The following is a 13,646-nucleotide window of genomic DNA, read 5'->3' as shown; positions in this document are numbered from 1 at the left end:
CAGCGGGGCTCGGCGGAGCGAGGGGGTCGTCGGTGCCCCGATAAGGGCAGCGGGGGTCCCCAGCGCGGGGCTTGGGCTGGTCCTGCCGGGCGTCGCGGCCTGTGAGGAGTTGCAGAGAAGTGGTTTGGGTGTAAATCTGAAACGCGGTAAATCAGTAATATTTTTATTCTTGCGTTTTGGCTGGTTGAGGCAGCTGCTGACTTAATTCTTACGGAGAAGGCGAAAGTCTTTCCCTCTCCTTTCTGTTTCGCCATCTGCCTGGAGTTCAGTCAGCTTAAAGCCAAATGGGAGAACCCCGCTCTTTGGGAAAAGTGTCTCCTCAGCTATATTTTCAGGGGCATTCACTAATTTTCTTATGCCTCCTTTGAGTCCAAACTAATAAGCTTTTTGTCTGACTTTCAGGAGCTGAAGGCAGCTCCAGCTTCCCAGTTGGAAGTCTAAAGACTCAGCATTTATTAGAATTAAATGAAAAATGCTTTGTATTTCACTCTTATTTGTGAATCCTTAAAAAAAAAAAAAGTCAGTCATGGCAACTGATAGGCGTGACTGCATTTATCTACTTTGTTCTGTATAATCCTGAGATTGTCATTACTGCTTGCTAAATATACACTATTATAAACCACTTAAAATTTTGCGGCTGTGCAGTGAGCTAAAAAGCTCACTCTTGCTATTTGCAGTCTGCAGCTCTTACAACTTGGCCTTCCTATTTTTCTCTCCTTGGTGGTCATCTTTCTGAATTTCTCATGCTTCTCCCTCCTTCTGCTGTCAGCTCTCACCTCGCTTCCCCAGCATGCTCTGTGCCATTGCTGTCTTGCCAGGACTGAGAGTACAGGGCTCTCTTTTCCAGAGCCTCGCGCTTTTTCATATAGAGCGATTCTTGTAGTGGGTCAGTAGGAAGCTGAAGGGGATCTGATCTGAGTTATAGATGTGTTTTAAGCTGTAATAAAATGTGTATTCCTGCTCTTCCCTGCACGTTGCACTTCAAGACGGTTTTACTTGCAGTGCCTCTAAGTGCTGTGATTTGTGCTGCTTTACGCTGTGCCTGGTAAGTTATGCTTTTTGTTGTCGATGCTGCGGTAAGGACTGCTGGTAGCTGTCTGTATGCTTTTGCTGACTGCGGTCTTTGGTAGAGGGGTCTACACAGAATTTTCGTTGGAAATACTATCCCATTTCCCCCCAGGTGTGTTTGTTGTGTTGTGCGCTAGTGCTGTATGGATGGAGAAGACATTCACCTGAGCCTGAAGGGACCGTCTCTGATTTCAGGAAGGCACAGAGGAAGACTTGCTACCTTATTGGTGCCCTGAGTGCTCCTCTAAGAGAGTCTCAAACCATAACTTGCTACTTGCCGTTGTGACAAAAGCGTTGCTTTAATTTGCGTACAGCTTTACTTTGAAACTTCCTAGTATGTAGTGTAAATATATGCATAAAACCAAACCAGTGTCTATTCCTTGCTGTGCATGATTATCTTCTTATGTTGGCTGTGTTACACAACAAACACTTCATATCCGGACAGACTGGAATATGTTTCTAAACCAGAGTGTGGCTGGAGAGAACCTGGGTGAGAGGAGTTTTGTAGAGGAGTGGTCTAGCAACTAGAGCAAGGTGTTGGGTTCTGTCCCTGGCCTGCTGCTGCTCTATGGTGTGACTTCGGGCAGGCTGTCCAACCTCTTCCTGTCTTCAGCCTCCCCATCCTGAAATATGTTAAAAGTTAACATAAAAAAATGAGTTGGGTCCTTTCATTTGAAGACGTTATAGAAAGGGAAAACTCTTCCCATCTTATTCTTTAGGAGAAACGGGCTCAGGGAAGACCACTCAGATCCCTCAGTACCTCTACGAAGCAGGAATTGGCCGCCAAGGCATCATTGCTGTGACCCAGCCTCGCAGAGTAGCAGCTATATCCTTAGCTACCAGAGTCTCGGACGAGAAGAGGACAGAGTTGGGGAAACTGGTATGTTGCTTTACAAAGTCTTTAGAGAGTTGGTTTAGTACTGCAATGCCAATGAGACTGTATCAGGGCTTAATGGGTAAGATAAAAAATATCCGCAGGAGTAATATGTGGTCCTCATTTAATAATATGCCTGAGTGGAAAAAAATGGGGTTTCACCTGCCTCTGGGGCTCAGGGGGGGCATGTTTGACTTTGTCTCTGTGGTATTTTACTTCTTGATTATTAGCTGTGCTCCTCCATTTGCAAAAATACTGGTTAATGAATAAACCAGAAAATATTGCGCTCTCTTCCATTGCTCCCTGTACCAAAAGTCACTGTCAAGGAGAGCAGAGGGCTGAATCTGTGCAGATCTGTGGATCTGTGGGAGCAAAGTGGAGGAGAAAAACTTCCCCTACATAAGTCTTCGGAGAGCATGAAGTAGTTTTTAGCAGGGGAGGAAGGAAAGGAAGCTTGGAGTATTTGTGATGAACTTCTAGTTGGGAAAAAGCTAATTGGGGTACAGTGTTGGGAGCTTCCTTTAGGTGGATTATTAGATCTGCAAGACTAACTGCTCACAGACTGCAAATACACCGTTATGCTTTCCAGAGTCTCCTTGGCGTTCTGGGTGGCTCTGTCCGATGCATTGACCAGAGTGCTTTGTAGTCTTTCCTTGTGGTACGATGGCAATGAGAAATGCAAGTAACTTTGTGCTTGTACTTTCCATAATGATCACTTCCATAGGTTGGCTATACCGTACGCTTCGATGATCTTACATCTGATGAAACGAGAATCAAGTTTTTAACAGATGGAATGCTGCTTCGCGAAGCTATCGGGGACCCTATGCTGCGGAAGTACAGCGTTGTCATCCTGGATGAAGCCCATGAGAGGACGATCCATACAGATGTACTCTTTGGAGTGGTGAAAGCTGCACAGAAGAAGCGAAAGGAACTGGGCAAACTGCCACTAAAAGTATGTGCCTCTAGGATGGCACCAAAGGGCAGAGATGAGGCTTAGACCCTGAGCACTATGAGTATCTCCTGGGGTTTTCCAAAGTGTTTGAAATTTCAGCCTTGACTATTTTCCTGTTCCTAAAAAGCCCCTTTAAATCTGAATAGAACTTATGATGTGTGGGCCTGATATGACACATCTGAACAAGGTGTCTGGTCACCTCCATGTTGCCATTTCTCCTAAGAGCCCCTTGGGTGTGAGCTATGGACTAGACACGTTGTTACGGGAGGTTTTGGTACTGTTGCTGAGAGCAGCCTGGATACATCTCTGTCTGATATGACAGTTGTATGACATGCTCACACTGGGGAAGGAGATTGCACATGTGTGTCAGGTGCACAAGAATTTGTGTGAGTACATGATGAAGCGTGTGAGAGCATGTTGGTTTTGATGGGGAAGGCACGTAGGGGACTGGTAGGGTCCTAGCACTGTGTCGTTCAACAGACCATTGTGCAGCCCAGCTTTGTGGGTACTCAGGACTGTTTATTAAATGTCAGAAGAGAATTTTAACACGTTTTCGCTCATTTTATCATACCAGCACGTTATGCTTGTGTGATACCAAAGCTGATGGCTTTAACAAGGAAAGATCACTCTCTTCTGTCCCAAACTCTGCGTGCTTTTTGCTGTTCTAAGCATATATCTCAGTCTCAGGAAGCTGACTTTTGGCTAGTCCTGACTGGTAAGCGTCCTGCTGGGTCTAAACTGCAGTGCTAACCTATCTTATGCTCACATTGAAGGTGGTCATCATGTCAGCTACGATGGATGTTGACCAGTTCTCCCAGTACTTCAATGGAGCTCCTGTTCTCTATTTAGAAGGCCGGCAACATCCCATTCAGATCTTTTACACCAAGCAGCCTCAGAGTGATTACCTCCAAGCAGCACTAGTGTCAGTCTTCCAAATCCACCAGGTATGGCAGCCTCGTCAGGTTTGCGCCTCCCTGGGGCTGTGGATTGTTGGTCGGGGAGGCTCACAGGTTGCTGTGGCAGAAGACATGGTTTGAGCTTGATGCTGCCGAATCAGAGGTATCCCTGAGGTGTTCCACTGCATCCTCTGGGAAAAGTGGATAGTTGGGGGGCATGCTGGGTTACTGTGTTGGATTGGCTCAAGGGATAGGTTGGCAAATGCTGGTGTTACTCCAAAAGTGGAAAGAAAGATTGGAAGTGGTCAACCGTGAAGAGCCTTGGCTTGCAGCGGGAAATCCAGGCATAAGCTAGCAGTAGCGTGAAGATGATTCTAGTTTACTGGCAAAGTGTAACCGCAGAGCAAGTAGAGATCTGTTAAAGTAACAGCTTATAGGCATTTTGTGACTAAATGTTCAAATGCAAAACTGCCAGATGGTTAAATCATGTAGTTAAACTGTTTATTGCCCTGCACTTAATGCTTTGAAGATGCTGCTGCTGTTAGGATTTTGGGACCTGTACATCAAGGCTGGAGTTGAAAGGAGTCTGCTAAGTAAAGATCTCTGATGTCAAATCATACCTAATACCCAAATGTTCCTCTCACCTGAGTTTTCTGTGTTTACTGGCTTGTACCTGGGTGCTTGCTGGCTCTCTCGTTTGCATGTCCTGTACAGTTATTTAATGAAACTACTGGCTTGTACCTGGGTGCTTGCTGGCTGTCTCGTTTGCATGTCCTGGACAGTTACTTAATGAAATAGACATGTGACTTTAAATGATTCCTCCATCCCATTAAGACTCGATCCTGCAAAATGCGGTTTACCCTTCACCTCTGGTGAATCCGTTGGGAACTTCAGGCTGTTGCGTACGTTGCACAGCATGTGATTTTTTTTTTTTTTTTCTTTCTTCCTTACCTGCTTTGGTGACTTGCTGTCAGGACAACATCTCATTACAGTCTCAGTTCTCCCTCCCTATCCAAACCATCTTGACTTCTCCCTTGCTTTTTCCTCTGGCTCCAGGAAGCACCCTCTTCTCAGGACATCCTGGTGTTTCTGACTGGTCAGGAAGAAATTGAAGCAATGACCAAAACCTGTCGAGACATTGCCAAGCATCTCCCTGATGGCTGCCCACAGATGATGGTGATGCCTCTTTATGCTTCTCTGCCCTACTCTCAACAAGTCCGCGTCTTTCAGGCTGCCCCCAAGGTGAGGCAGTGTGATGGGTAAACAGGATGAGTTTGTCTGTTTGCTTGCATGAGTGTTTGGAAGAAATTTGGTGGAATTTAAGGGGTTAAAGCGGTCTGTACTGATAGTAAGTAATAGTCTTTACTGTCTACTGACTTTAGGCTGAATGGTTCCAGGGTGATACAAGACAATGCACGTGGGATGGTATTAACAGATACATACGATAAGTCATCAGGGACCATGAAAAGAAGGAAGGATTAGGGGGATAGAAAAGGGCAGAGGAATTGAAATTTGCCCCATTTCATAGGAGTTTTATGTCCATATCACAAAAAAGCTACGGCAGTTAATGGGCCAGCCAAATACTAAGAAAGCTAAAAACCTGGACATATTTGGCAGAGCCATAAGAAAAGGAAATTGTGCTGCCTCAGGCCCTTTTGTACCTATTCAGCAGATAAACAAGAATTCAGGTCTTGTGCTTGTGCCAGAAATGAAATCAAAATGGTTTAAAGACATATTGATAACAGCTGTCCTGGATGGTGTATTTTGTTGCAAGAAGTGTAAGCACATGCTTTAGAAACTGATTAGGAACTAAAGATTATCTTAATTTACGAGAGCTGGCAATGCAAGCATGGTATGTGGTCATAGCATGCTGCAGTGATATGTAGACTTGGCCCATGCTGGCCAAAAGTAGTAGCATTTCTTCATTGCAGCTGATCTAAAATGGCTTTTGACTGGCTTTAATTTGCTCTTCCTCCCAGGGCTGTCGCAAAGTGATCCTCTCCACCAACATCGCAGAAACCTCCATCACCATTGCGGGAATAAAATACGTTGTGGACACAGGCATGGTCAAAGCAAAGAAGTACAGCCCTGGTGAGGAATTCTAAGGAACGACACAGAGATTGTTTTCAGTTTTATAGAAGTTATTTGAGGCAGTGAGCCCCACTGAGAGCTGATTTAAAACACCCTCTGCACTAAATTAATGTCCTAGGTTTTAGGTGTGGGTTTTTAGGGGTTTTTTTTGAGTACCAGCAATGCAGGGGTAAAAATCTGCCAAATGAATCTTCTCTTCCTGGACACAGTGCATGATAATTACCTTTGCTTGAGGGTGCTAAACCAAGTGAAGTCTGAAGAGTATTTGGATGGCAGACCCTGGGATTTTTTGTTGTTAATCCTACAAAGTTATGTTTTTCAAAGCTGTGTGTTACGCAGACGTTAACTGAAGTGATGCTTTTTCATATGTAGAAATTGGTCTGGAAGTGTTGGCAGTCCAGCGGGTGTCGAAGGCCCAGGCTTGGCAACGAACAGGGAGAGCAGGACGAGAGGACAGTGGGATCTGTTACCGGCTCTACACAGAGGATGAGTTTGAGAAGTTTGACAAAATGACAATACCCGAGATACAGAGGTGAGAGAAGAACCCTGATACCGTCACACTTCTTGCCACACCTCTTTTATGTACTGTTACAGATGGAGCTGTGTAAAGAACTGAACAGCAAAACTGGATCTAGGGTCTTTTAGGAAAAATGAACTCTGGAGACTAAACAGAAAAACTAGGAAGCATTTGCTCAGGGTGGGCATTTGGGCTCTGAGACTCCAAACATGCATGGGCAATAGTTCTCTTGACTTCCCTCCAAATCTTGGACTCGCCTCCTACCCTTCGTGGTTTAGGAAGTAAGGCTTCATCAGCCAGCATTGGACTAGTCTCTGTCAAGTTGCAGCACAGATCTGAGGACTCCATCTCAGCTTATAGGCAAATAAAAGAAAAGAAAAAAAGAAGGAAAAAAAAAAGAAGAGAACAATCTCAGTTGTTTTTTCTGCCTATGCAGGTGTAATCTGGCCAGCGTGATGCTTCAGCTCCTGGCCCTAAGAATTCCCAATGTACTCACCTTTGACTTCATGTCCAAACCATCTCCTGGTAAGTGGTTACAAAGGCAGCCTTGGAAAAAATTGACAAATGAGTCACCGAGGAATTGCTTAAAAATAATGTCTTCGGGCCAGCCAGAGAAGATAGAGTATGGACGATCAGGGCTGTGAAAGGGGAGCTGTCTTTCTCTGCTGCGTCTTCTCCTGGTGGTCCAGAAGTCTCTGATTCATTCACTGCTCATTGCTTTTGCTCAGCCTCATCAGAGCAGCCATGGTTATGGCAGAGAGCTGGGAAGTCCAGCTTCCAAACAGAGCAGGGAGCAGTTTTGAGTCATAAAGAACATGAAGGTGGGCCTTAACTGCCAAGGAAGGCCATAGAGAATCTACATGGCTTCTGCTCAAAGCTAGAGATGGCAGCTTTAGTTTTGCCTCTGTTTTGGATACTTAAATTGGAAAAGGTGATTGTTCTACTGGATAGAGGGGGAGAAACCACAGTTTGGGACACTAATTTCTCTAAACAGAAAGTACTTGTCCCTCTGGCCAGGGGAAAGAGGTAGTGATGGTACCAGCTGGTCCTTCGCATCCCTGCTGGTGTCAGTCAGGAGGCCTCACAGCCTGAACCTTCTTGTTTTGACAGACGCTATTCAAGCAGCGATTGAGCAGCTGGACCTGCTGGGAGCTGTGGAACGAAAGGAAGATCAGCTTGTCCTAACCCCACTGGGAAGGAAGATGGCAGCCTTTCCGCTGGAACCAAAGTTCTCTAAAGTAAAAACTACAGAAAAATTAGCTAATTTTTATCTCATGTACTCTTCCCAGTACCATTGGCATTTCTCTTTCAAACTCCTCAAACAAGGTCTGGAATTTTGAGGCGACTGCAGCTGTGTTAGTATATTTGCAGTATGTTAATGAAGCACAGCTTTATTTCCAGCAGCTGTGCTGGTTTGTTTGTCATTTGTTGTTTAAGTCAGGGGGATTTTTTTAAAAGATAATTTCTTTCCTGTGGCATCTCTGAAGCTGAAACAAGGCTAATTCCCTTGCAATTTCCGGGATTGCTGGTAGCACTGTTTAGCAGTTTCACGAAGTGTCTGATGCTATAGTTGATTTTAGTCGCCATGTTTGTACTGTATATGAACTGGCCAGTCTCAGGAAAGAGCATGACAGTTGCTGTTAAAGGCGCTTGGTGGGCCCATAAGAGGATTTACAGTTGTTTCTAGGCCCAAATTTTTATGAAATTGTCCTAAACAATGCTTGGTAAAGTTCCTCCTGGGCTGCCGGTGAGCAGAAAAGTCTCCCCATCTGAAGTGGATTTGGTTGACCAAAAACCAGTTTTGTTCTGTGATTTGCAGACCATTCTCCTGTCCCCCAAGTTTCACTGTACAGAAGAGATCCTGACCATCGTGTCGCTGTTATCAGTGGACAGTGTCCTCTACAATCCCCCCGCCCGGCGGGATGAAGTGCAATCCGTCAGGAAGAAATTCATCTCCAGTGAGGGGGATCATCTTACCCTGCTCAGCGTGTACAGGGCCTTCAGAAATGTCAGTGGCAACAAGGTAGGATGCTCTGAGGACTCCAGTGCTGTCTGGGCTCATGGTGAGGAGCTTTTTTGGCATACAGCAAAGTGCATCCTTCACGGTTGATGTAATATGCATCCTTCCAAAGCAATGAGAAGAGAGGACTTACTCATCCTTTACAGTTGGGTGATTGGAGAAAGCTGTTCAAGTGCCGAAGGTTCCCCCAGAAGGCTGTAGCAAAACTGATTATCAAAAGCTTCATAGAATCATAGAATCATTTCAGTTGGAAAAGACCTTTAAGATCGAGTCCAACCGTTAACCTAGCACTGCCAAGTCCACCACTAAGCCATGTCCCTAAGCGCCTCATCTACATGTCTTTTAAATACATCCAGGGATGGTGACTCAACCACTTCCCTGGGCAGCCTGTTCCAATGCTTGATAACCCTTTTGGTGAAGAAATTTTTCCTTATATCCAATCTAAACCTCCCCTGGTGCAACTTGAGGCTGTTTCCTCTTGTTACTTGGGAGAAGAGACCGACGCCCACCTCACTACAACCTCCTTTCAGGTAGTTGTAGAGCGTGATGAGGTCTCCCTTCAGCCTCCTTTTCTCCAGGCTAAACAACCCCAGTTCCCTCAGCCGTGAGGCCGGTTCTGTAATCAGAGCCAGGTCTCTTCCTTCCCTGGTTCCAGCTGGAAACAGGAGGGAGTGGGAGAGTGTTGAGACTTGCTGATAAATACTCTAGACATGCTGTTTGGCAGGATTCATTGCAAAAACACTGAGCATATTTACAACCAGATTTTGATTTATCCTACCCTATAAACTCCTCAGTTTGATTTGTAGATCTGTAGACTTGAGTACCCCATTCCTTGCAGCATCTGTCATTCTTACATAATTTGTTTTCACCACCTGTGGGATAGCAAGTGCTGTTTCGCAGCACTTGGTGACCTTGCAGAGCAATTCTGAGTGGGAAGAGAACAACAACATGCCATTTCTTGGCACTGTGGGAGGGAATGTAGACAGAGGGGAGTAATCATGGGTAGAAGTGTGACAAGGAAATGGGTTAGCACCTTTTGTCTGAGAAAGATTGTGTGTTTGGAGGATTCTGCTTTTCATGGTATCCAAAGGCTGTCATACTTTTTGGGTGGAGAAACAGCTCCTTCTAACTCCTGGTGTCTCTGCTGCAGGAATGGTGCAAAGAGAACTTTGTCAACGGCAGGAACATGATGCTTGTGTCAGACGTCAGAGCTCAGCTCAGGGACATTTGTGTAAAGGTAACTTGTTGCTATACTGTCTTTCTCTGTTTTACTTGTTTGTATTTTTCTGTTTGTGCGCAAACTGATTTCGCTGTGCACCAAGTCCCAGGAGTGAGAAAATGTGGTTTTGTTTTCAGTCTCCCATGAACAGTCAGGTAAAATTCCTGACTCTGCAGCTGCATCCCAAAATCTCAGAGCTGCAGGGCTCAGTGGGTCGAGGAGAGGTGAAGAGAGAAGGGGAGCTCTGGGAAGGCTTTTCGGGCAGAGGACAGTTTTTCCTAAGGGATTTTGCTGCTCTCGTGTAGATGCGCCACTGAGTGATGTCAGCCTCAGCAGGCCATGCTGCACAGTGTCTTCACGGAGTCAGGCATTTGATTTAATAGCAGCTTTCACATCAGCACTGTTCCTGCCAGTCACAGAGCGTAAGGTGCAGCGTGGGAGCTGCTGCTGAATTGCTTGCAGTCTGTACATGACATGGGAGCCACTGTTTCACACCCCTGTCCTGCTCTGAATGCTAGTTGGCCTGAAACTCACTCCCAGAAGGAGAGTCTTGATCCATTTTGTGGCTCGTCTTTTGTTTGCTATTAGTCTGGATTAGCCTAACATCTACCTGAGCTGAATTCCTAGCAGTCCTTTTGTATTTCCCACGCTAGCAGGATTTCTGACACAATATTGCCTGATCTTGGCAGCCCACTAAAATGGGGCTGTGTTTCCCGACGAGAGTGCACACACACGCTTGCTTACTCTTGTGTCTTTTGCTGCTGAACAGCTATCGATGCCGATCGAGTCCTCCCGCTCAGACACCGGAAACATCCGCCGCTGCCTGGCTCACAGCCTCTTCATGAACGCCGCGGAGCTGCAGCCGGACGGCACCTACAGCACCGTGGACTCTCACCAGTCGGTGGCCATCCACCCCTCCTCCGTGCTCTTCCACTGCAAGCCAGCCTGCGTGGTTTACAACGGGCTGCTTCACACCAACAAGTGCTACATGCGGGACCTGTGCGTGGTGGATGCGGACTGGCTGTATGATGCAGCGCCTGACTATTTCCGTAGGAAACTCCGAATGGCCAAGAACTGACCTGTGGGTCTGGGACCAACAGGTCCAGGGTTTTTAGGCTCACACTGAAAGACTATTTTTTGTTTTGTAATGAATGTATGGGAGCAGTAGAGCTTTGCCTTGCAAATCAGGTAAAAACCTTAGAGGAAGATGGCTTCTCCATGAGAGCCAGACCTCACAAATCTCTGTGGCTTAGAACAATCATCCTTTTTAACAGTTAATCTGTAAAAGGGGAATGTAGTATGTACTCTGTGTGTGTGATAAACCTATACTGGGGGGAAAAGGGGAGCTGGTATCAGATTCCAGTTTTTTTAACACTTACTGAAGTTTAACAGGCTTGTATATGAGGAAATGAAATCCTAAGAGCTCTTCTGAGCAGACTTGGTATTTCTGATGATTGTGCTTGTATCCTTAGCAGGTTTTATTGGGAAAAAAGGAGAAAAAAGTTTTAAATGTCTACACATAGGGAAAAAAATGCATTTTTTTTACTATTTCTAGAAGGGAGGTGCTACTGTCTTTTACCTCATCAAACATCTTTCTGCTTGCATGTCATGTTCACCGCCTTATTTGGGACCATACGAAGGCCAGTAATGGGAATGCCTGCTTGGACAAGGTCTTCACTGCTTGTGTCTAAGCCTCAGGGGCTGGCAGTGGTTTCTTGGAGAGGTTGTCCAGCTGCCCGCATGTTTGGCGTCATCTTTGTTCACCCTTTTGCTGTTAGGGAGTGTTGTTCCTCAGCAAATAGTTCTGGCTTTTCTGGCTCTTGTCCGTGCACTTCTAGCTTTGGAGTTGGCACACCATCCACAATCAGGCCCACTTGAGGAAGACTCAGCAAAATGAGAATGAAGATGTAGTTTAGAGATTGGACTTCCGTTAAAGGTCCTTGATTCATCAAATGTTTGTGTCTTCTGCTCTGACACCAGTGCTTCTTCACCTTTCTGCCTCCCCCAACACTGTCCCAGTTATACTTTGGTTTTCTATTAGAAGTTTGGAGCTTGACATTGTCAAGAACCACAGATCTACCATTAGTATCTATTATTTGCTTTTTCTTCCATATTCCCTTGGCATCTACCTAGCTCTTTTTTTTCCTGCTGGAGAAAAGTGGCAATACCAAACTTAATCGTGTTTTTAAATACTGGAATTAAGACACTAGTGCCACTTCAAAGGGAAAACTTGTTCCTTAATGTGAAGGAAAGTGGATTTATTCCATTATCACTGTGTGTTGGTGGGGGGAAGAATGTAAGTTGTTTTTAAATGATATCCTAAGTACTTCTAAAATAACCTCTCTGGGAGAGGTAACTTCCAGTTTCAACAGAGTCTGTTGACATAGTGTAGTAATTTATACAGATTTTTGGATGAGCTGACCTAAGGCAGGTTAGATGTCTGAAAGGGTGGGAGAGGAAGCTGTCCTGCACATGCAGTGTCATTGGGTAGTGTAGTGGGGTTAGATTATGCGGGCTGTGATGGGATTGTGGTGTTTAGTCCTTGTATCCTTCAAATAGCAACTTTAAAAAAAAAAAAAAAGCTTGTAACCTACTAATTGGGCGGCTCAGGGATGCAGTCATATTGGCTATTGGCAAGCCCTTATTCACTCCATTTGCTTGGAGAAAGCTGCTGGCTTTGCTTGTGATCTGTGGGGACAAGCTGCGTTCGCCATGTAATAATTTGTCCTTTCTGGTTACACGCATCATGGTTACACAACACATTGTAATATGCCTTTTCTTTGGGCTCCAGTATTGGCTTACCTTGGTTTTCTCTTTGAAAACTGGGGCAAATACCTCTTTTGTTCTTTTTTCTTTTTTTCTTTTTTTTAACTGGAACGTCACTTGTGCTGATTTGCAAATTGCTGTCTCCCAAAGAGTGTAAGTAGGTGCCCAGCGTACCTGGAATGGTATCCTCTCTCAGCCTGTTCCTAGGAAGGGTGATAATGTCTGCAGGGGTGCAGTGGAAACGGACACACATCCCTTTGTTGTGTCTCTTTGCAGTATTGTTCTTTGGTGGTTTGAAAAAAAAGCAGAAAAAAAATGGTGAGTGGGGCACAGGCAGAACTTGCCACTTTTGTATGTATGACCAGCTGCAGTGTTGGATTGGTATTTCAAGAGCATGCAGCTATTTCAGTCATTCTCACTCACACGAATTGCAGGGAATTACCAAAGCACTGTATCTATGTATTTCTTGGTTTTACAGACTCTGCATCATGTAGGTGAAAATGGAGTATAAGCACATTTTGTTTGGGCAGTCTAATTTAACAGTCTGTTTAAGGGAGGGGATGGGTGTTTATTTAGAACTAATTTGTATATTTTTCCCAAAATAAAGAAGTGATGGCAAAAATCCAAGTCCTGGGTGTTGTTTTGTGAGACGCGAAAGCTGTGTGGATGGCAGAAATGATCATAGGACATTCAGGTACAAGTCCCAGCGTTTTCAGTTCTTGTGGGAGTGTCTTCATTTTAAGGGGTCTGGGGTGTCTGTGTGCAGATGTTAAAGAGAAGGTGTTAAGGTGGGTCAGTGAATTTGTGCTTCGCGTGCGGAACGGACCCGTCATTCCGTGCGTGCTGCTCAAACACCGGTGTGGAGCTGGGAGCACAAATGCCGGTCCTTCGATGCGGTGCGGCCCTGTCGAAGTTCTCCTGCTACAGCCTCGCGGTGAGCAGCAACGGGCCTTTTGTGCCTCTACTCAACAGAGGGCCATAGTGCCAGCTTTGAGACAAAGGGAACACTTTATGCTAGGAAACAGTTTGCCTTGGTCAATCTTCCCTCTAAAATATTTATTGCTAAAGGAGAAAAAAAAAAATTCATTTTTTTCTGAGTAAACTGCTGGGGTCTTGCCAGAAAGGTGACTATTCTAACAAAGAGCGGGGTGATGTACGGGAGTACAGCTCTCACCACGTACGCTGCTTTTTCTCGTTGCAGTCAGGAGGGAAGCACCAGCATTTTTTCCACATCCCTAAAGCT

General features: G+C 45.3%; 1 protein-coding gene across 1 annotated transcript; it reads left to right on the top strand.

The window, feature by feature from the left end:
- The first annotated feature begins 1,789 nt into the window (after positions 1-1,789).
- DHX33 (DEAH (Asp-Glu-Ala-His) box polypeptide 33) lies at positions 1,790-10,925 on the top strand. Its single transcript, XM_009573773.1, has 11 exons — positions 1,790-1,948; positions 2,667-2,894; positions 3,668-3,838; positions 4,847-5,032; positions 5,770-5,881; positions 6,254-6,413; positions 6,835-6,923; positions 7,509-7,636; positions 8,218-8,421; positions 9,569-9,655; positions 10,407-10,925. The coding sequence occupies exons 2-11, from the start codon at positions 2,736-2,738 to the stop codon at positions 10,713-10,715; spliced, it is 1,605 nt and encodes a 534-aa protein (XP_009572068.1). The 5' UTR covers positions 1,790-1,948; positions 2,667-2,735; the 3' UTR covers positions 10,716-10,925.
- The last annotated feature ends 2,721 nt before the right edge of the window (positions 10,926-13,646 follow it).

This window comes from Fulmarus glacialis, unplaced genomic scaffold, assembly GCF_000690835.1.
Source record: "Fulmarus glacialis isolate BGI_N327 unplaced genomic scaffold, ASM69083v1 scaffold9393, whole genome shotgun sequence".
NCBI lineage: Eukaryota > Metazoa > Chordata > Aves > Procellariiformes > Procellariidae > Fulmarus > Fulmarus glacialis.
The sequence above is the reverse complement of the archived record's forward strand: the minus strand, read 5'-3'. Positions and strand labels throughout refer to the sequence as shown.

What these genes read in the sequence shown, in the direction of transcription:
- DHX33 (XM_009573773.1), top strand. Translation starts at nt 2,736, where the DNA reads ATGCTGCTTCGCGAAGCTATCGGGGACCCTATGCTGCGGAAGTACAGC. An exon ending in TGGGCAAACTGCCACTAAAA is followed by an intron (nt 2,895 to 3,667) that starts GTATGTGCCTCT and finishes CTCACATTGAAG; the next exon opens with GTGGTCATCATGTCAGCTAC. An exon ending in CATGTCCAAACCATCTCCTG is followed by an intron (nt 6,924 to 7,508) that starts GTAAGTGGTTAC and finishes TTGTTTTGACAG; the next exon opens with ACGCTATTCAAGCAGCGATT.